Below are 22653 nucleotides of genomic sequence, written 5' to 3' on the forward strand. Positions count from 1 at the left end.
TAAATGTAACTTATTATTTTTAAGGGAGAAAAAAATCCAAACTTTCATCATTTTCGCCCTTGACAATAAAAAGTTTCTTTTAAAACCTGCCTTTTGTATTCAGTTGTGTTGTCGTTGACTGATACTTATTTAAATCTGTCTGAAACAAACATACAAAAAAAATCACACCACTGTATATTTCCAATAGTACATTATACATAATATTCAGTCAAAGCCAACAACAAACACTGATTTACATACTGTGACAATACAATTATATTTACATCATCATAATGATGTAATTACTGTAATTAACTATTACAAATGATTTCAATAACTATTGCTTTTGCCAATACGTGACACTTCAATGTGCATTAACATGGTGCCTATAAACCAGTTAATTGACTTAATTTAACATGTCATAATAACTTAACCCCAAAATAATTACACATAATACACCATCTCAGAACAATGTTTAATATCACTTGACAGTTTTTTCGTTTGACAGATAATCGCTATTGACTCACTGCCAATGCTACTGGAGCCATTGCTCTTAGAAAAACCTACTCTGGGCGTGATGTGTAAAAAATGTGCCGTCATAGATGTTATTTGTGCCGTGGAGCATAATTGTCAGGGGACAAGTCTGGACATGAATGTTTCATTTGCTGCTTCCGGCATTCCCTCGTACTGTTTGTCCTTTCGCGGCCGCCGTATGTCGTTGATGACAACAAACATGGCGTCCTCAATGTCACTTCTCGGACTGGGACGCTTGTATGTGATCAATACGGCTTCTAAAATGCTCATGACCCCCCTCAGGTAATATTAGATAGAGTATTTTATGTTTTACTTACATGTGCATTGCTAAGATTTGCTTTGATGGACAGATTCATTTATTCGACAGAATGCCGCACCAGGCTAGGACGTATGGCTAGCGTGTCAGTGGCTAGTACTAGACCTAAGTCCTCCTAACAAATGACGGTGAATGTGTTTGCTATGAGTGGAAACTAAACGTATGTGTATACCTGTAACGTGTATAACTGTCAAGGCTATGAAAAACCACCACGTTTTTTAGTTAAAACATTGGACTAACCAGCTAATTAGCTAATGCTAGCTGCAGCTCGCTGTACATTGGTCCGGTTGAAATTACCTTTACAAACAGGCGCAGTTTAACGTTATTTGTTTAGCCGTCACTACTTTGTTTAGAAAGAAAAACAGTTTATATTAAACTTCATGCTATAGCCAACAATCAAAGAGAACCTTACCATAACTGAGCTTTGCATTTCAATTTTATGCGTAAACTGTTAATGAGGTTAAAGGAAAGTAATCTATTCAAACTACTGTCTGGTGGTTTAGTGTGCTATGTTCTGTACAATATCTTCAAGATCTATTTTGTTTTTCACTGCTTGGTTATAAGGAGGAAAACAGAACCCAAGTTACTTGTTATTTACAACGAACAGAATTTAGTGAGAAGATTATGACACTAACAAATCAAATAACCCCTAGAAATATTAAAACATACCTTCTATGTTTGTACTATAAAAACTAGGACTATGGTACAATATAGTAAGTAATATAATGGAAATTGAAGTTGAACTTGTCAGAATTTTGAATTGCAGACATCAGTTCTCACTCTGTATTTAATAATAATGAAAAAAAAAATTGTAATACACAGACTTTGCATTGCCACCATCATATAGGTTATGATTATGGCTGCAAAAAAAATTATATATTTAATATATTTCTAAACACTTTTTAGAAACTTCCCAAGTGAAGTTTAATCAATGAATTTTGGGAACTGGACAAGTTATGTAATTTTGTGGTTTATTGCCATACATTTTTGTGAGTTCCTATGCATTTTCATCAAATATCAGTTGTTTTCTATACATGGTATTGTAGCACATCAGTTGTCCTCCGTGTCTGTGCTGCTGCCGTAGTGTGGATTTATTTCACAAATGGATGGTTTTCTTGGCGTTAGTGCACTTTACTGGCCAGTTTTGATTGTAAGAGCTATGAAGACACATTGCACATTGACAAAGAGCCACACAGTCAGTCCTCGCCTGACAGTTGACCACAGCCAACATGAAGCATGTTCTGTCATTAGGATGAGAGCCGCACTCTGCCAGAAATTCACCAGACAGAACTAATAGGTGGCGGGGGGGATTCCCGCCTTCTCCTTGTATTTTCACTGCAGCCTTTTTCCACCTACCGCTTTGTCCGACCTGTCTTTGCTACATGTTTGTGCTTGGTGTGTAATGCGTATCTAATGGTTTTAGGTCTACTAGCACGTCAACACAGAGGCTGGCAGAGAGAGCAGGACAAGACACGCAGCTTATTACAGTTGATGAGAAATTGGTAAGGATCCCTCCCTGTTACAACGTGACACAACAATTTGATGTTTGTCTCATCTGCTGCTCTCCAACTACACAAAGCTTTTATTTGATGCCAGAACAATTATGCTTTTGTAGAAAGATGAAATTGTTCGAACCTCTTCTTGTCTCCTGCCAAATTGACCTTGGACTCACTCAATTTGGAAACTGTGTGAAATGATGGCAAACGCTATAATTACGCTAAAATGTATTTGTGCTGACAGAAGGTGCATGTGTGCTCAAGGCAACTCAAAACCAAACAATTACTGAAACAAAAACTAAAACACTTACAGACTGTTTTCATTACTGTATAACAATGTTACATTCATAAAAGTAAAGGATATACAGTATCTCATAAAGATGAGACACCCCTCTCATTTGAAGCTACGCTGAGGACAAATAAGTGGTGTGGAAATACAGAGGAACCTCTGAAGTTGAACATCCCCGATATTGCACATTTTGGAATTTGACCTCACTCAAAAAGTGTTAAATTAAGCACTACGCACGTGTTTTGCTTTTTTTCCTGTGCCTTTTTTGTGCCCGATTCCTAAAGAAGGACCACCAAGCATCATTTGTTGACCCTTTGCTAAAAACAAATAGAGCAGCAGAACAGCAATAGATTGTGTCGACCTTAAGGTTCCACTGTAAGGGCTTTGTGATTTAAAGACGAGCGAGATCGGAGATAAGAGAGAAATAGGGAGTTGGATCAGTGTGGAAGTCTGTGGGCTTGTTTTGGGGGTTTGATGGGACTGATGGTTTGGCAAGGAGGGTGCAGTGCTGTGTGTGGGCAGCCTCAGTGTGCTTTTGTCCCGCAGCAAAGCTGACCATACTGGCAGACAAACCTTTGGCTGGGTGGAGTGTCTGTCTGTCTCTGTACTCTCAGTAGGGGCCACTGAGAGCAACAGCAGAGAGGAGAGAAAAAGGGCCTGAAAAATGAAGGGGGGGTGGTGGGGTAATGGTAAAAGAAAAGAATCTTGCATTGAAAAAAAGATTGGGAGACACCCTGAGACTCACGAAAAAAGACAGTGGCCACTTCAGGGTTGTGGGCCACAGAGGTTCCTTTGTGGCCCTGCTGTTGCTGGCGACAGCGGGGAGGACTCATAACACTCGCTCAGACGGGCCCAAAAAAGAGGCCCTCGGCTGCTTATAGTACAGTGGTCCCTGTCTCACATGGAAGAGACCAATGGGAGCACTTTCCCTTTTGGCCATTCACAATATGTCAGCACGCTAGTCATTGCGTTGGATGTCACTAAGTGCGAATTGCTTTCTGGTTAGACCAATCAAACAGGTCTCGGGCCGTAGAGAGGTTATGTCGGGTTGAGCAGGAGAGAGTGGTGTGTGTCGCCAACATTTCTGAATAACCTCATTTAGATGCGGTTGCAATTTGGCCTGGGTAAACAATCTTTTTGATTTGCTGCCAGGAGTCTTGTCTTAATCGGAATCAGAATCACCTTTATTGTCATTGTATTGCATACAACGAAATTTGAGTGGAACTCCACTGTGCATTTTGTTGAAAGTAAAAAATAAGGAAAAGGATAAAAATTAAACAAGGCATAACAATATAAATATAAAAGTGGCAGGTGCTGTTCAAAATAAGTGTAAATATGTACATCAAAACAAAAACCTATACAGTAACAAAATGTAGAATTGCAGTCAAAAACAATAACCTATACATTAACAAGATGTAGGAATTGCAGTAGGCAAATTGTGGAATTTCAGTAAACAAAATGTACTATTACACATATTGTACCTGAATTTCACTTGAATGAATGAATCTTATTGCACATAAGTCCAGTATTGCACTTTTGAAGCTTATTGTACATAACAGTGAGGTGTGTGTTTTAGTAGTGCAAAAATAAGTAATGTTCTTTGCGTGACATTCGGTATCTTGCACATTGATCTCGTTCATCCCAAATAATGCAAGGAAACTTGCAGCAGCACTTTGTCTGATGCTCATCTCCATTACAGATAGATGAGGTAAGGGATAGAACTCTGAGGTAAGGATTTTCGCACAGCTAAAAAAAAACTATTGAGTTTGAAATTTGCAGTCAACAAATGTGTCCTTGGTGGAAGCAGTGAGAAACTAAAGCCACATCTTCTTATTATTTGACTGGATTGAGCCCTTTTCTGTTTGGCCATCAGCAGGTAGAACCAGGGCAGCGGAGCCAACTCACCCTGGTCGGCGAGGCTCGCTTGGGGATGAGGAGAGCTAGGAGGAATAGTTTGCCGTCATGCCAACGACAGTGCAACACTGTGTCCTTCAATAAATTGGCAGTGTGTGTCACACAAAAAACATTTAGAAATGAGGTTTTATGTTAATGTGAATCGAGAAAGCAATTTTGTGTTGTGCAGCTTTAATTTTAATGAGCTATGTTTGTCCACGCATGTCTCAGACAGAATTATGTTACATAGGAGTGGGGGAGGATGTTAATGTTAGCAATACTAGCTACGGTGCTAACATTACCGTCACATTTTAACAGCAACAACATGCTGTCTTAGCCTAGTAACCAAGGAAAAAGAGCTCCCACGTCTGTTGCTGGATAGTTGGAGAGCTCCAGGCTTTTACGGAGCAGGTCAGGGTGGAATCATGAGGGAGGAGGTTTTCCCTTCATGATGTCATCAAAAGCTGGGACCTCAAAAGCAACCATATGAGTGCCTCTTTTTTCAAAAGTGGGGCAAACAGTGAGTGAGATGATAGGTTTTTCTTGCGTTTGGTGCTCGTAAAGAGCACTGACATAAACAATAAAAACAAAATTAAAGTCACTTTTGCATAATAGGGGGACCTTTATTGTGTTCAATTGTGATATTTTATATTTATTCAAGGGACATTTTCAGCAATTACACAATGATCCTGATCCCTTAACACTTTGTACTAAAACTGTCTTCCATTTAGACAAATTATTTTCATTGAGAACATTTCCCAAAGCTCCTAAATTTGAGACGTTGCCAAAAAAAGACCTGCGTGATGGAGCCCCATTGCCCAGAGCTGTTCCCTAGACTGCCCATGCCGACCTGCTTTTGTATGTAATTACTGTTTGATTAAGCATGCTGGGCAGCTCCCAGCGTCCGGCTGGCAGACCACTGATACACGGCTTTACACGGAATGTCTGCGACCTCCCTCACTCATTTGCAGTGCAGCCTTGTGCTTTGCTTGCTCGCCCTTTTGGCAGAGATAATTTGCAGCGTTAGCCTTGGAAAATGCGTAAAATCTGCTGTAATCGAACGACACTTAAATATGTCTGAGTATCCACGACGAATTTAGCTGTGGGCAAGCACGCACGCTCTCCTACATAAAGACAACACCATAATCTTAAAATGCTTGTGAAGCCTTGTTATAGAGTTCTCTAAAGGCACTTGGGTTTTACAAGGCAGAGGAGACGGGTTATTGGTGTGCAGGGAGTTGAGAGGGGAAGCAAAGAAGACAGACAATGAAGCATGAAACTTGTTGGCCTGTTTGATGCTTAGCCCGGTGAGTCTTCTAATTGGGAAATATTTTGTTTCTTGTACAATTAAAGCACACTGTTCAGTTGGTGTTTAGCATCACATCTGGACTAAAGATGTGATGTTTAAACTGTAGGTGGTAATATACTGTATGATGAGAAGTAGGGTATATACACGATACATGTGTTATGAATATGACTATAGTGTATGATGAGAGGTAGGGTATATACACGATACATGTGGTATGAATATGACTATATAGTGTATGATGAGAGGTTATGGGCTATATATTTTGTCATCCATGGCTTAGACGTAGTTGAAGTTGTATTTTAATGATCAATACGCACATCATGTACATACAGTGAATGTAAAAACCGGAGTATGAATGTTTCCTGGAGTATGCTATGAGTTGTACCTGTGTACTGTTGGGATATATTTATGTGCTCGGTTTGGCTAAGATATCTTAGCATTAGCGTTGCATGGACACCAAATTAATACCATTCATGTCATCCAAAAAAATAAAAATAAATTGTAGGTGGTTTAGTCCAAAGACGGGTTAATGCTGTCTACTAAAACTCTGGACTCAAATCAAAATGACACATCCTGAGTTTGTCAGTCAAGGTGAATCATTTAAAGAAACATTCTTGGCTAGATTGAATAGTAGATAAGCAAACTTTGCAGGTAACGTCAAACTAAACTGATCTGATTGTAACAAACCACACCATTTTCAAAACACAAGTCCACAGCTTGTTCGGTGCCAAGTCCATGTCGTCTTGTTATGAAATCCATGACAGCTCCAAGATGCATCCAATTATCATCGTCCTAATTGTGTCACAACCTATCACGGGTTTGCTTAGTTCGTATGGATGTGGAAAGTTTTGGACGGAGCCATTATTGCGTCTGCCAGCAAGGCCATATTCTCATCGCTGTTCGATTTGCTGTCAGCAGCTACTCAAAAACTACCAGGCTCATTCTACAAGATGCAATACAACAATGTGGTGTGGTGGTTTGTGTAACCTCATGTACTGCAACATTCGATAACTCCAAGCAGAGAATTGAACCTGTTCCTGATCTCCTGAGACTCTGTAACCGGAATATGCAAAAAATGCATATTTGAGCAGATTCTAATTACGCCTTGTTCTAAATGAACCAAAATACTTAATTAAATAATAATTAAAGCAATAAAAGACAAATACTAGGCGGGCCACTTTATCACCAACCTCACTACAGGCACAATAATAACATAATAGTAGTCATCATCATAATAATATCATGGGTTGCCGTTGTTGCTGTACTCCAAAACTAAGAATCCCCAATATCACTTCCTGTCTGCTCAACAGGCATTTATTTAAACACACACCTGCACAAGTCTTGTTTATTTTTTAAATGGCTTATTTTTTATGACTATATCTACTATATTGGGTAATGTAAGTATTAAGGTGACCATAGGGGTGTTAGTTCATGTCTAAAGGGCTCTAATAATGGTTTAAAAATGTATTTAGAAAGCCATAAATATGTTTTCTATGCTGTAAGTACCAAAATATTCCCTCTATTAATATTGAATGCTACTTGACGGAAATTCCCTTATTAAGGTCCAGTCTGGAACCAATTCACCATGATAAAGGAGGGATTACTGTGTACAAGTTTTTTTTGGCGATGAGTACACTGTCCACATTAAATAAATAGAGGCAATTGTAGTCCAAATGGGAACTTAAAAAATACATCAAACTTAAAGAAAATGTGCTTTCTCACCCAGTGAGGCAACAGAATCTCGATAAAACACAAGCTGTCTGAAGGTGGTCTATATTTAGCCCAAGCAGTTTAAGTCTGCAGTACAGGGGTGTGTATATTCTCTAAGCCTGTCTAGCCCGAGACACCAAGCACGTTTGCGACACCAGACTCAACCCCACCTCTGTCCCCTCGCTCCCACCCTAGACAAGTGGAGTGTGTTTTGTCTGGTCGCCCTCTCGAATGGCGGGCTAACTAGGGAAAAAAAAAAAATCGAAACTGTGTCCGAGGATGTCTTTGAGAATGTCAGACAAGAGACTTCATAATGCAGCATCCACTATTTCATTTATTAACACTCTCTTCCTTGGAGACTAAGCCTCTTAAGAGGAGTCCTCAGCCCTGTCAGCGCTGGCTAGTTTTAGGAAGTGTCTAGCTGCTAAGTGTTTGTTTGCAGAGCGAATAAAAAGCTAGTGTGCTACTTGTGTTTGCTTATTATTCACAGAAAAGAGCCTTTTTTTTGCTCTTAAATCTGTCTGATTTAATGTGAAACCTCACGTTTCCCCCCTCACTATTACTTGTTGACGATTATCATTGAACAAAAAGACTCACTCTTGGAATGGAGGAATCCACCAAAGTGTAATGAAATGTATCATTGCTAGATTTGTTGGAGGACTTTCTAAAGACGGGCAGGATTAATGGAGGACACAGTCTAATAGCCGGCGCCATTTAAGATTGGGTTTCAGGTATTTAGACCCATGAAGCCATCTTTCTAAACTACATTTGTGTGCTAATGATGATGTGTCATCGCTGTTCTTTTATTGGTTGGGGTTCAGTATTAACTGGTTGAAATGTATCTCTGTACTTTGAAAAAGAGATTTCAATCTGTGTTATTTTAGAAAAGATGGATGTGTCAAAATAGCCTTTTCATAGACCGTCCCGAAGGATATTTGAACCATGCCTGTAAGAGATGCTACACAGCAGACAGACTATTCACAAAGGACCTCATCTGTCCAGCCCTTCCATCCTCATCGGTATGGTAACGTGAGATTCGAGATGACCCTCACGCCAGCTGCTTCTTGTTCTCTGAGACCAGTTGCAGACCACTTCCACGCATGGGCAAGCAACCTAATATTTGTTTCTATTATAGACGCCCCCTATGTCCAATCAGTAATTGGCACGCTTTTTACACTTCAAAGATGTTGCGAAGGTGGGAACCGGCGGAGGTTGATGAGTGAGGATGTAGGTCTGGGTGCAACACAGGCACCCAGGGGGGGGGGGGGGGTGCGGGTTAAGGGTGATGTGTTTGGGCTTTCAACACATGCTGACTCAACATGATTCAGCTCGACTGACCCTACGACCTTTCCTGGCTGTCGAGCTGTAGCTTTGTTGTACGGATGTTTTTGCTACGATAGCCTGACGATACTTGTGTCATACTAGCTGTCATGGTGTCTGCCACGAGGTGAGATGTGATTTGTCTAAACAACGAGGACCCATTGGTTTTAGAACTATATCAAGTTTTACAAATTAGAGGTTTTGACCTGTCGCAGGGCCCCACTCTGATTTATAACATTGGGTCAAATCAATTTTTCCTCAGGAAATAGATGTATTGTGTTCTACAGTCAAGTTGTCACCATCAAAGAACCTGTACCGTGACTTTAAAATTCAATATTCTAACCACTGTTGACATTACAACTAAGCAATAAGCAATAAAGCACAGTCTTTAATGAAGACTAATGTTAAGTGGTCATGTCAGGTGTGACATTTGTTACATTTTTAATGTGATATCAGTTGAAAAAGAGGTAACTGAAAACATACTCATCCTTTCACACCAAGGTAAGGAGTTCATCTTGTGTTGGTTAAAAGGACAGTTTGCAATGGTTATGTGGCTGCCTAATGGGTAATAACTTCCGAGCATGCACACGCACACATACGGACAAGCCATTTTTGTTGTCAGTTAATGGCATTAATGGTGACCCTCATTGTATTGTAGTGGCAACTTTAAATTGACTTACACTCGTATTAACCTTAGGGGTGCAGAGTTGAGTTTGAGCTTGTTGTGGGTAGTAACAGTAAGCCTGCATTATTGTGATTATTATTATGTGCTTGTTGTGAGGTAATTTAAACTTGCAATGAATGCCTTTTTCTGACATCCACATTCACAATTAGAAGGCTTCTGCTTTGTATTTGTATTTTAGTTAATGTAGCCATTTTTATGCTTAAATTATTAATTTAAACCAAAAATAAGACAGATTTGCGACTGTAAAAATGTTAATGTATCCTGACTAATAAATGTAATCAATCCAAACATTGCCATTAAATGTGTTGTTTCATGATGGTAACATTGTGCACATCCACCTCTTGGCTCCATGGTATGCAGATGATTTTGTAATAATTGAGCCATCAAGGAGCAACACAAGAACAGATGTGAATTTTCTTTTTATGATTTGTTTTAGGACTAAAATAATCCTCTTCTCCTAAATAGCCGCAATGGGAGTATCGAGTGGTTGGGATAGAAAGATGGAGCTAAGCGAATGAACAGTAACGTATGCCGCTCCCAGTTCTTGGCGACACTCTGCCAAAACTCCGTGAGGTCCTTCGGTATTAGCTGCTAGTCCATTTCCCCCACGCATTTTTCTGCCTTCATCCAACTTGGCTGCTTGTGAATCTCAAATGAATTGTCTAGTACTTTTTCTTGGATGTCATGAGCAAGGAATATTTTCAAGCCACTTTTCTTTCCATTTACGTTGAGCTAGAAAAATCCTTAAAATGTCCCGTCCTCTTTTTTTTTTTTTTTTTTTAATCAGATCTGCAAATTATATCAGCAAGAATGTTAAGAGCAGATTTGATATCACAGAGGAGGCAAAAGTGGGTTCGAATTTCCACTGCAGAAACTGTGGGAAATGCACTACAGGAAATGTGAATGTTCTTGTGTAAATCTTTCAAGCAATATGGACATGATGTTGGCTGGAAAACGGTTTGTAGTGTATATTGAGAGCTTTGGTTTAGCCCTCTAATCTAACCCTTCTTTTTTTCTGAGCAACTCAAAAGGTCAGACATTCACGGTCGTTAATGGCAGATTGGACGTAACCAATCAGGATTAAGTAAACTGTGAGGTCACTCAAGTCCACAATAACAAAACGTTCCAGTGGACAGAAAGTTATATTTGACTTGAAATGTATAAATTAGATCAAAACAAATCTACCAAATCTTGGATTTCATGGATACTTAATAGAATTTTACACATTCTTCAACAAAAACGAACCGCTTATAATATTTTGTGCCAGCTTGCAGCTAAAAAGTCACTCCACCCATGCAAACGTCTACATAACAAACTGCTGCTTGTTTTTGTGCGTAAGCAGCGTTTATGCAACAGGCGCTAGGTCACAGGGGTAGCATTAGGGGTACCGGCTTATAGCATTGTGGTGGACCCAGCAGCCTCACAGCAACAAGCCCTCTATGCTATTTATTTGGCATGCAGCCCGGAGGTGTCAGAAATACCGACACGCTTTCACGTGACGGAGACTTTAGCACCCGAGTCCCCCCCTCTCTTAAGCCCTGTATTCTGTCTGCGCAGCCAGGTATTGTCGGGCCCCGTGAAGGCCTTGTGAATAGTGTCAAACTTGATAGTTCTCATTTTGTTTCCTGTACGTGGTGAGGAAGAAAAAAGTGCCCACCGCGCTGGTTTTCCTTTTGTAAAGAGTGCTGCCTAGTCCTCCTGGGAACACACCGCATTCCAGCCACAATCGTTCCCTTTGTGAATCCCGGTATTGTGGTCTGTTCTGCCAGGCCGATGTGAGCGCTCAGTCTCATGCATGCAAGTATCGTCGAAGTCTAGACTGCTACTTGTGCTAACAGTGGCGGATAATGAGTCAAGAATGTTTGCGGGGCTTGTGTTTTGACACATCCTACCGCCTTCATCAAGGACCTTTCAGCACACGGTACATCTTCTCTTATGTCTGTCCTGGTCTTTGAATAAGAGATTTAGTTGTTAACACAATGCGAAGAATCAAGTATTCACCTTAATGTTGTTGCACTTCAGAATATTTTCTGGTGGAACGCTGAGATTCAAGCATTGACACTGGTGGTGTTGTGTGGCAGAAGGTTTCCTGGTGTTGATGCTGAGAATCGGTGCGGTGAACTGTCATGGAGGACCTTCAGTATTGGTGCAGACCCGCCAACATTTCAAATTTGAATACGCTTGTATGCGTCACTGCTCTCCATTTTGTTGCATTTTTCTGGTTTCAGTTTTGAGTTCAGTCTATACAGTACAGATAAATAAATAGATATCAGTTTCTCTAGTTTTCTTCAAACTAGAGCAGAGGGTGAAAATATGACTAATTTTGGCACCTGAATTGCATTGCAAAAAACAGGACCAAATTTCACAAAATAATAAAAATAAATTACTGTACAAACAATGAATGAAAACAATGATTATTTTTTTTAAGTAAAATAAAACTGCACCGGTTTTGCCAAATAAAATATGAAATAATAATTTAATAAAGGTAAGAGCTCTGCAGCAGGAGCACCCCTTCATGATCTTCGATCACTCTCCCTCTTCTAGGTACACTCATTCCGCTGTGTTTGGTTACACTCCTGAGGACTTCCGGATTACATAGGTCCATGTTTACTGAGTGCAGGAAATTTGCAACCCACATAAGGAAGTCCGGATCACATTGACGTCAATTGAACTCTAAAACCGAGTGTGTAGAGCCATCAAAAACTTCTTTCAGGGCTCACTTCCAAATGCGCAAACCTCATTATCTGACACTTTGGTATCGTTTGACATGAGAATCCTACATTGTAACAACATTTATAGGTCAGAAAAGTAAAAAAAGCATGATAGGTTCCCTTTAAAGGGATTGCTGCTAAATGGTGGAACTTAAAAATGTGTTTTAAAAAAAATACGATTAATCGAAAACATAATCGACTGATTATTTGATTATGAAAATAATCGTTAGTTGCAGCCCTAGTCAGTATTGTATTTATATTTATATATTTTTTATATTAATAGTCAATATTTCAGCAAAATCAGTGCACAAAGATGTGCTAGAACAGTGATTTTCAACCACTGTGCCGCGGCACACCTGTGTACCTTGAGAAACCGTCAGGTGTGCCGTGAGGAATTATCCAATATCACTTTTTATAATTAACATTTATTAATCATCATTTGCAAATATTATGTCAATAGCCATTATGTCAATAGTATACATGGACCCAAATATTCCAATTGCATTTAGTTTATTTGCTCAAACGGAAAGAATTGAACAGGGATGGAATATTCCTTTAACCAATCCGATTGAGGTATCTTGTACCCGCTCAAACGGAAAGTTGTAAGGGGGGCCTTCTTCTTGGTAGTGTTTTTCTTCTGTTGTTTATTGGCGGTTGGCAAGCCGCTTTCGTGTGCATTAGCGCCATCTGTGGAACAGAATCTAAACCCTTCTATACGCCATTCACAAACCCACTTTTATTAAAAAAGAAAATATTTATCTATATAAAACATGTCCTGAGTTTAATTATAAAATATTAGCAAGATTGAATTTGATCTTTTCCCGTTTAAATTTATCTCGGGTGCGTTCTTTCAGCGCATGCTCAGATATGACGTAACACGCAGATCCAGACGTTCTTCACTTTTAAAAATGGAGACCAGCAATCAGCACTGGACTAAGCAAAGTTTGTTTTTGACTCAAAGAAAATTTCAAGACTGGACAGATGAAAAACTGGCAATACAGAGTTATTCCAACAAGGGAAAGAAAAACTCGGGGAAGTCGGTATCACGTGATGTTGATGTTTACGTTTTACTGGGCTATTACTATTACTGCCCTATTGACTATTCTGTTTGATTTTCACGGCACATGTAGACAAGAGATTGGAATATTCCTTTCCATGGATACCATTGTTTCCCGAAAGGTCATTCGGAAAGAGAAAACTTGTCATGTAAAAACGTGGCTACTGTCGATTGTCTGTGGTGTAAAGACTGACAGAGCAATGTAATATTGGTCCATGTGGCAACACCTACCTTGTTCCTCCGATAGACTTATTGATGCACGTGTGAGGTCGTGGTGATATTTTGTAACATTTTTGGTTAGTGGTGTGCCACAAGATTTTTCCAATGTAAAAAACGTGCCGTGGCTCAAAAAAGGTTGAAAATCACTGTGCTAGAAAATGTCTTGTTTCATGGAGTAAAGCTCTCCTGTAATCCACGTACAATTACTTCAATCCCATCAAAGGCAGCAGCATTTCAGAACACTTTTGCTTTTCTACTTCTTCATTGCTTCATTTAAATAAAGGAAAAGATTAAAAAAGAACATTGGCATCTTAATTTAGTCGCCCTGTGGTGTCTCTTTTCGTGTCATCATCCTTCGGCCGCTCTCCTTTTGGGTGAAGAGAACATGTTTTTCTCTTCTCGCCGACACGCAGGAATTGTTAAGGTTAAGTAGATGGGGCAGACGGAAATAATTGCCAAGGACTTGTGAATTCTTCTCCCCCTTTTGTCCCTCTTTTCCTCTTAACAATCCTTTCAATGTGCAGATCGTGTTTATCATTACATTGAAGTCGGCTCTCGACGCCGTTTGAGTGAAACAAGCAGCAGTTTAGCAGTTGGACCTGTAATTTACAAGGCTTAAATGCTGTTGGAAGCTCCTTTGCTAACACATAGACAAGCTTTTGTGTGTGGAGTTCATGCAAAGCGACCCCCTCCTTCTCTTCTCTACAAATCAACCGGCGGATGACAGACAATGAGGAAAATTTGATTCTTTGAAGTTGTAATGGCCATTGAAACGTGTAAAATTCTTGAATTGAAAGGGAAGGCCTCAGTCTTTGGGTGGTTGCCGCAAGCTTGCTGGGAGGTTCGTCTGGGTTTTGTCGTCCACTTCCCATCACTTGTTGGCTAATTCCCTGAAGAATTGTACCCCATTCTTGATAGGAGCTTGAAAAGGCGCTAGTTGCTCAGGAATATATCCGCCCCAAGGCCACAAGTGTGGCCTACTTTCTCTTGGTGTGGATTAATCACTGTATTTTGTTTACATCACACACAGTTTGCGGACATTTATCCAGACACAGCAAACATTGTAGAATGTTACTTGGCAATATTGCAATGAATTTCATCGACAAGAGCCATTAAATCATAAATGATCATCAAGAGGACTCACAACAACAACAGTCACTAACCAGAATTCTACAAAAGTGCTGAAAAGTGACCACAATTTGAACACAATTTGTAATCTTCATTTGTTAATATGTAATAATGTACAGTGATAAAAGTTATATACAGTACCAGTCAAAGATTTGGGGACATTCAATGCCCATTCAATGGAATTAGCAAGTGTGTTGGAATTTTCCAATAAGAAATAATGTAAATCCAATTCATCTAGAAAGCTAAAAAGATTAACACAAAATGTTTTTTTTTTGTTTTAAAATGAGTTTCACATGCAGAAGACAATTTATAAATACATATACATTTTGAAAGGAATATATGAACATTTAAGGTTACTTTTACCTTCAATGAAGACGTGATTCTTGATGTGACTGTCCCCAAAGACACGATGGGGCGGCGACATCAACCACCACCATCCTGTTTTTTTTTTTTTTAATTCAGTAGCGTTTCTCACCTCACCTCACTATTTGTACACTTGTCTGGCATTGTCTGTACAGTAAAAAAAAGTTATGTTGTAGCAGCTGTTTAGCTTTAATTATTTCTATCTAAGCTGATGAACTTTTAGATTGACAAGCATCCCGGAACAGTAGCGGTTACACTTTATTTAGCATTAATCTGTAAAATCTAAACATATTTGACCTTGACAGGAGTCGGCACTGTCATTTTTTTGTCTTTAAAAGAACTCTATACTATAGTCTATATAAAAGTAATCTATCCCAAAGGACTGAAAGCAACTTAATTTCTTAACTGTTGCTGGACAGATATAGTATGGCCATTAAAATATGGACATTTAAATGCTAAATTTAGATATATAGTCAAATCTGAATCAATAAAACTTTGCATAAAATGTAGAAATGGAAATAAATCTTGGCTTGTGGACGCAAAGATTGTGTAATGTACTACTTGCTCTATGTTTCTGGCATGGTGATTACATTGTGGTTTTCTGCAGTCTCTTGAACACCTGCAGGCAAGACTTCTCGCATGACCCCTATACGTACCACTGGTCCTGCTTCCTCAAATGTTGGAGAACAAGGGGGGGGAAAAAAGACACCGGTCAACGAGTTCAGTAGAAGTCAGGAAGGACCTAGACAAGTGCCGCTATAGGACAAGCAGCATCCGAAAGTTAATTCACGCTACCAATCACATGCGTGTTGTCCGCATGTATGAAGCACCATTTTCACAGCTTATCTTAACGTCCTTTATTCCTGTGTGTTCCCAGGACATCAGCCCTGTGACCGGAGTGCCGGAGGAGCATGTCAAAACACGCAAAGTTCACATCTTTGTGCCCGCCAGAACAGCCATGCAGTCTGGAGTCAACACCACCAAGAAGTGGAAGATGGACTTTGACACCAGAGAGCGTTGGGAGAATCCACTCATGGGCTGGGCCTCAACGTAAGAACCTTTTTTTTTTTTTGACCTTTCATGCTGTTCAAGCAAGTTGTGTTTTTAAGGATGTATTGACGTTACCCAATCTAAAATGTTAAAAAAGGTATTTAAAGCTACGTTCACACCGACGCCGAATGTCGCACTTTGAATCGGCGACGAATTCGGCGTCATTTTTCAAAAAATTTCACGATCTCCTCAGATATGTTTAAGCTCTGTTAAGCTTTGTTACGCAATGGAAAATTTCGAGATCCCGACTGCATCCCGCCTCTGATCCAGAGCATATTGTAGCGACCCTGACGTATTCATGTTGACGTTGTGCTCTTGGGTGTCCGACTGTTCCGGGTGACTGTGAATGCACCAGGGGGTGGGGGCGTGTCTGGTGGAGGAAGTACTGTTGTGTTGCTGGCGGTGGTTGCAACGGCGTGGTTACGGCCGACAGTAGCCAGTATTATTGTTGTGCAATGTCAGCGATCGCAGTCGTGTAATTTCCATAGCGTCGGCAACGACGCTACAATATATAAAGATGCAGCAGATCCATTGATCCTTTGAACCAAGCTCTGTTAAGCTTTCCTACGCTTTGAGCAAAACTCTGATAAGCTTTGTGACGCTTTGATAAGCTTTAATACGCTCTCCCCGCTTTACGCAATTCGTGACAGATCGCCTCAAATTTTTAAACAGTTTAAACATTTTTGGCGCTCTTGCCGAATGTCCCGAATTGCTCAAACCTTTCTTACGCTGTATTACGGTCTTTACGCTTTCATTAAGCTTTGTTACGCTTTGCCGCCGCTTTGCTTGCGGATTTAATTTGCCATCGATTCGGCGTCGGTGTGAACGTAGCTTAAGCAAGGGGTTGTTATTTCCATCTGTTTTGCAGTGCTGATCCGTTATCCAACATGGTGCTCAGTTTCTCCTCCAAAGAAGACGCCGTTGCCTTTGCAGAGAAAAACGGTAATACAAATGTGTACGATTCTTGGTGTCCTGTCAAATAGTTTGATATCGCCACAAAAATTATGAGTATAGGGTGTTCAAAATCTATCTATCAAAATCAAAATATCTATCAAGTTAAAGGACAAACACTAGCATAGATAAAGATTATTTTAAGATGTGTTGTGAAGCCCTTCTTGGGGGGATTTTTCTATAATTTTTCTCACATTTGGTGCTCATATACAGGCTCTAAAGACACACGCATTACTGTTACAACATCATTAAAAAGTCATTATTGCAAAACAGGGGACTTTAAAGTGTTTTCCGTGCTTTTAGTGATACCACTGTAAAGGATCCCAAACTACCTGATCCATTCCTTGGCTTTTTTTTCACCATTTGTTGCTGTTCCTGCCAGGGTAGTACAGTCTGGTTCACTTTTGTACCGTCACAAGAAGAGTCAACATCTGAGGTCATTAGAAATAAGAGTTAAAAACAGCCAACGTCGCCTCCAACCATCTGGGAAACGTTTGTTGAAAGGAGCATCTTACATGTTTATCACTCGCCGAGACTTTGACAACGCACAGGCTGTCCATGTCCACCCCGACTCCTCTGCTGCGTTTGGAAGCAGTCCAACGTGAACATGCGTGTGACGCTCTGGTCGCCATCACTCAACTTGGATGTTTGCCCTCCAGGTTGGAGCTACGACATCACGGAGAAACGGACCTCCAAGCCTCGCGTCAAATCCTACGGAGCCAACTTCTCCTGGGATAAGAGGACCCGAAGGTCTGCTAAGTAAACTCAAGACTCATCCATTAGTCGCCGTGACCTTCCATTGTCCCGCAGCGGACCTGTACAATTCCTGTCAATAAATGCTTAATCACACGTTTAAACCAAAACCTTGCAGTCATTATCGCTTTCATTTTTCAAACACGCACCTCATTACCGACTTCCTCGTGTTGTGGATTTGATTCATGAAGTGAACAAAGAGGGACGCATTATTACAGTCAGAACCTGTTTAAACGCTGTGATGAATACTGTATGTGTTGGCCAAGGCTAGAGGTGTTTTCCTGGGCCACGGTTTGTTTCCATCAGCTGTCTTTGATGATGGTTAGCGTTTGCATGCTGAGGGTATCGTGTTATTTACAAGTTTATTTTCCATAAGTGGCCTCTTGCCTTTTCAAATATATCTTTGCATGACAAAGTGACCCATTTAATACACGACCAATGAAATCATTGTACTGTAAATATATAACACGTTAAACCCCCCCTACAATGCAATCTGCTTATTGTCAGATTGGCCCGTGGCACAGTGTAGAAATACGCATAATGTAAATAGTTAAACCTGAAATTTTGAATTTGGAATATAGACCATGTCTAGTGTAATGTCCCCATGGAATCTGACACTTTTGTAAATTTATTCTGACCTGAACACATCAATAGAAGTGCAATTCCAATACTATCTCCAACTCCCAAACGCGTCTCTAGCCGCTTTCCCTTCGAGACACTTCCAGAAAATACGCTCAAAACATGTGAATTCACCATAAATGATGTGGTGTTTTGAACGCAACCCTTCATTGCAACACAGTTCTAGTGTGATTCAAATACTAAGATGGAAAAACGGATAGAAAAACAAAAAAAATGAGTATTTTTACTTTATTTGAAGTTTTATTACAGTGGTTAATGTTACTATAACAAACTGACCTAGCAGTTTGTTTCATGTTCCAATATATATGTACTAAAAACATATTAGCCATGTATTTGGTTGTCTTTTTTGCTAAAGAAGTGAAAGTGTTCCCATATTTGCAACAATGTGGAAGTGGTCAATTCACCAATGTATAAAACGAGGTCTCACAATCTGTGACGGATCTCGCTGCCAGGGCTTGTTTGTGGTCTTTGTGTTCAGTAAACAGTAGTGTTACTCTGCGCTTGGTCCCACTCTGCGTGACTGCACTGACGTTCACATACCAGCCGTGGGCGCCTAATTGGTATAGGCCTTCGTTAATTAACGCACTGCATTGCAAATCTTTCACAGCCTTGTGCTCACTATTTATTTTGTTCTCTCGCCGGGTGCATCAAAGGCGCCGATCTGATATGAGTGTAATGGCCCGATGGGGTCAGCGGGCCGTGAATGACAGCATGTGTTGCATTTAGCCTTTGAAATGCACTCGGCGATAAGCTGCGGAGGGGGGAAAAAACACTTTCAGGACCAGTTTGTGTCGTACATGTTGAAAGCATTCTCGCCGTCTTGGGCTAGACGTGCATGAATGTGGTACATAGGCATTGTATAAAATCCTGATTATGACCAACAGGCCGTGTAATCTATGGGTAGTAGGTCATGGGTAATATTGAATTATTTATATTGGACTCATTAGTACACAAACCAACATTGGAATATCTAATGAAGGAAGATGGCTGTCCAAATGGTTGACTGGAAAGGACATGTAGATGGACATCAACCATTCACTATTCATTCATTCATTTTCTACCGCTTATCCTCACAAGGGTCGCAGGGGGTGCTGGAGCCTATCCCAGCTGTCTTCGGGCAAGAGGCGGGGTACCCTGGACTGGTCGCCAGCCAATCACAGGGCACATATAGACAAACAACCATTCACACTCACATTCATACCTATGGACAATTTGGAGTGGCCAATTAACCTAGCATGTTTTTGGAATGTGGGAGGAAACGGGAGTTCCCGGAGAAAACCCACGCATACATGGGGAGAACATGGAAACTCCACACAGGTGGCCGAGGGTGGAATTGAACTCGGGTCTCCTAGCTGTGAGGCCTGCGTGCTAACCACACGACCGCCGTGCAGCCATCCACTATTGATGTCAATCAAAAAGAAATTAAACTAAATTCTCAATTCTCATGATTTGTGGCTTAAATTGTGTGATGAAGAGGTGAAAATGTATTTGTTCTCATAACTTTCTTTGGCCCCATGGCAGGTTGTTTAGTAGTCGCACTCAATGTACAGTCAGCAACACCTAGAGTGTTTTGTTTGGGTGCTGGATTTCACCAAACGATACAGTACAAGGCAAAGGACTAGGTGGTTGTTGTGTTTCTTGACTGTATTTGTGATGGCCATTCAAGTGTAAAAAGAAGTTAACCAGTTTATATTATAATATTAAAACTATAAACTGTTACAATGAATAGTATGGCAGATGTGCTTTAAATAGTTTTGTCACAGAAGTGTAAAAAGAAGCTAAGCACTGTAAAAGGCACCAATAATACAACAATTGGTAGCATATGTTGACACTGGAGTTGTACTGCTTGTAATACTAACCACCCGTTGTTGAAACTGCTTTCTTGAGTTCATCATGGGAATTTAGTATGAGCTGTTCAAGGCTTCACTTTCGAGTCCTGTTCTCGTGACCTTAAACGTGCCATGAAGCTGCAAGCGCATAAAGCTCTTCGAGAGAGTTTGGGTGTAACTGGATTTTATGCCTATCTTGTGTGTCCCTTTAGTAAGGCATGTTTTATATTGTTACCACATGTAAATAGTGTGTGTGTTCGTATGACGCTATTGGACCCACTACAATATGTTCCACATGTGATGTATGTGCCTAGCACCTGCTCATTAGTTACTGGCAAAGTATTTTATTATGGTATTGGTATGGTAGAGTAGTAATAATTAGCTCTTAATTAGAAGCTGGAAGATTCTGTAAAATACAAACAATTAATGTTACACGTTGTTAGATTAGAATTTACAGCAATATGGAAGGATGAATGGACGGTACACTCAGCGTTAGCTTGTTCACCCACTAATAGGGAACGTGAGAGTCTTGTTTTCGCTCTCATCTCAAAGATTTCAAACTTGTTCCGTGTACACCAGGGGTGGGCAAATATTTTGACTCGTTGAGTTAACAAAATTGTCTGGGGGGGCCACAACATATATTTAACACACACTATTTTATGCTTATAATTGTCCTTGAATTATTTGTGTAATTTTATCTGTAAAAGTGTTATACTATTAGCTGTATGTTCTCATGTCTCTTTTTTCAGGAGCACTTTAAACATCAGACCACATCAAAATCATTCATTCATTCATTCATTCATTTTCTACCGCTTATTCTCATGAGGGTTGCGGGGGTGCTGGAGCCAGCCAATCACAGGGCACATATAGACAAACAACCATTCACACTCACATTCATACCTATGGACAATTTGGAGTCGCCAATTAACCTAGCATGTTTTTGGAATGAAAACCGGAGTACCCGGAGAAAAACCACGCATGCACGGGGAGAACATGCAAACTCCACACAGAGATGGCCGAGGGTGGAATTTAACCTAGGGTCTCCTAGCTGTGAGGTCTGCACGCTAACCACACAACCGCCGTGCAGCCACCACGTCAAATTATGTAATTTAATTTTACAGTTTTGTTGTTTTTTTATTAAATAAGACATCTGACTTGCAAGTCATGTTGACAGTTTGTATGTTAAAAGTTGAAATACATAGAAAGCAACTGGCGGGTCGGATTCAAACGCTTGGTTGGCCGTAGTTTGCCCACCCCTGGTTATACACAAAAGGTCTCTCAAATATTGCTGACAAATCCATCAAAATCTGTATTAGTGAGTATTCATAATTCATCCACCAAGGAGGTGTGGCATAATGAGATGCTGATCTGACACAGGTGTGTCTTAGCTTGGCCACAATAAAAGGCCACTCCAGAATGTGCAGTTTGTATTGGAAATCCGGGGGAGCACAAATCCAAGTGCCTACTGTATGAATCTATCTATGTATCTACCTATCAAGGAAGGTTCAATGGCCGCCAAAAGCAGATTTCCAGGCATCTGAGGTATGTAGTTTGATTTCCGTGTGGTGACTCTTCAAAGAGCCACTTAGATAACGTGACGTCTCTCCGTTGCGTGTCTTGCGGGTGTGGACCCGTGGTGATCTCGGAGTTAAGGAAGGCACTCTCCTGGGACTGAAGGCATGCACTCCATAACACACCCAACGTTCTGCCATTTATCATCAATTGCGGTGTTAGTGTGTGGTGCTTTCCATCCACACCAGTATCAGCTTGGATGTGATGCCCCCGCCCACTCTCTCTCTCTATCTCTCTCTCTCACACACACACACACACACAAAGTTATCCCGTGAAAGATGCTCTCAGTAGGCAAAGAAAACCAGTTAGCGCGTCGATGATGTCTAAATGAGAGGTAAGTGCCTAACGAGGTGTTCTTGAACGTTAACATCTTATTAATGGACGCTCAAGTGTCTCCATCAATCACCTCCCAAGCATGATGTTGGCCCGTGTAAGCCATGCCAAGCGACTCTCATCCCACGGTGGCCAAATAACCGGCTAAGTCTGGAAAAGTCATTCATTTAGGCCGTGTGTTTGAAGTAGTCTGGCACATGGCGGGTGACGATGAATTGTCCCCCAAAGAGTTCATTGATGGAGAGGAGAAGAGCGGAGGGAGGGAAAAGTTCACTTCTCTGCGTTTGAAGGAGATGTGAGTTGGCAGAGCAGGAGAGGCTTGAAGATTAATGTGGCCAAAGGGGGCTCTGACAGCCTTTCCGCTGCTTACGCTTCTCTTGGGTGGCCCGATTGGTCTTGGATGTCACTTTTGCTACTTAATCTTGTGTATGTGAAGCAGGCGCTTTGGGAGGGGCCGAGTTGGGTTCGGGGGGCGGGGGTTACAGGGGGGGGCGGTCCGCAGAGACACGCTGAGGAA

The 22653-nt window shown here is 40.7% G+C and overlaps 1 protein-coding gene across 1 annotated transcript; it reads left to right on the forward strand.

Moving 5' to 3' along the window:
* Positions 1-633: 633 nt before the first annotated feature.
* ndufs4 (NADH:ubiquinone oxidoreductase subunit S4) lies at positions 634-17873 on the forward strand. The gene is made up of 5 exons (XM_058071349.2): positions 634-795; positions 2253-2331; positions 15887-16059; positions 16928-17001; positions 17670-17873. The coding sequence occupies exons 1-5, from the start codon at positions 692-694 to the stop codon at positions 17771-17773; spliced, it is 534 nt and encodes a 177-aa protein (XP_057927332.2). The 5' UTR covers positions 634-691; the 3' UTR covers positions 17774-17873.
* The last annotated feature ends 4780 nt before the right edge of the window (positions 17874-22653 follow it).

Source organism: Doryrhamphus excisus, linkage group LG3 (genome assembly GCF_037039965.1).
Source record: "Doryrhamphus excisus strain RoL-2023G ecotype Guam linkage group LG3, RoL_Dexc_Guam_v1.1, whole genome shotgun sequence".
NCBI lineage: Eukaryota > Metazoa > Chordata > Actinopteri > Syngnathiformes > Syngnathidae > Doryrhamphus > Doryrhamphus excisus.

Coding starts and splice junctions, on each gene's coding strand:
- ndufs4 (XM_058071349.2), top strand. CDS start 692: ATGTCGTTGATGACAACAAACATGGCGTCCTCAATGTCACTTCTCGGA. Junction 796..2,252: donor ATGCTCATGACCCCCCTCAG/GTAATATTAGAT, acceptor TAATGGTTTTAG/GTCTACTAGCACGTCAACAC. Junction 17,002..17,669: donor TGCCTTTGCAGAGAAAAACG/GTAATACAAATG, acceptor TTTGCCCTCCAG/GTTGGAGCTACGACATCACG.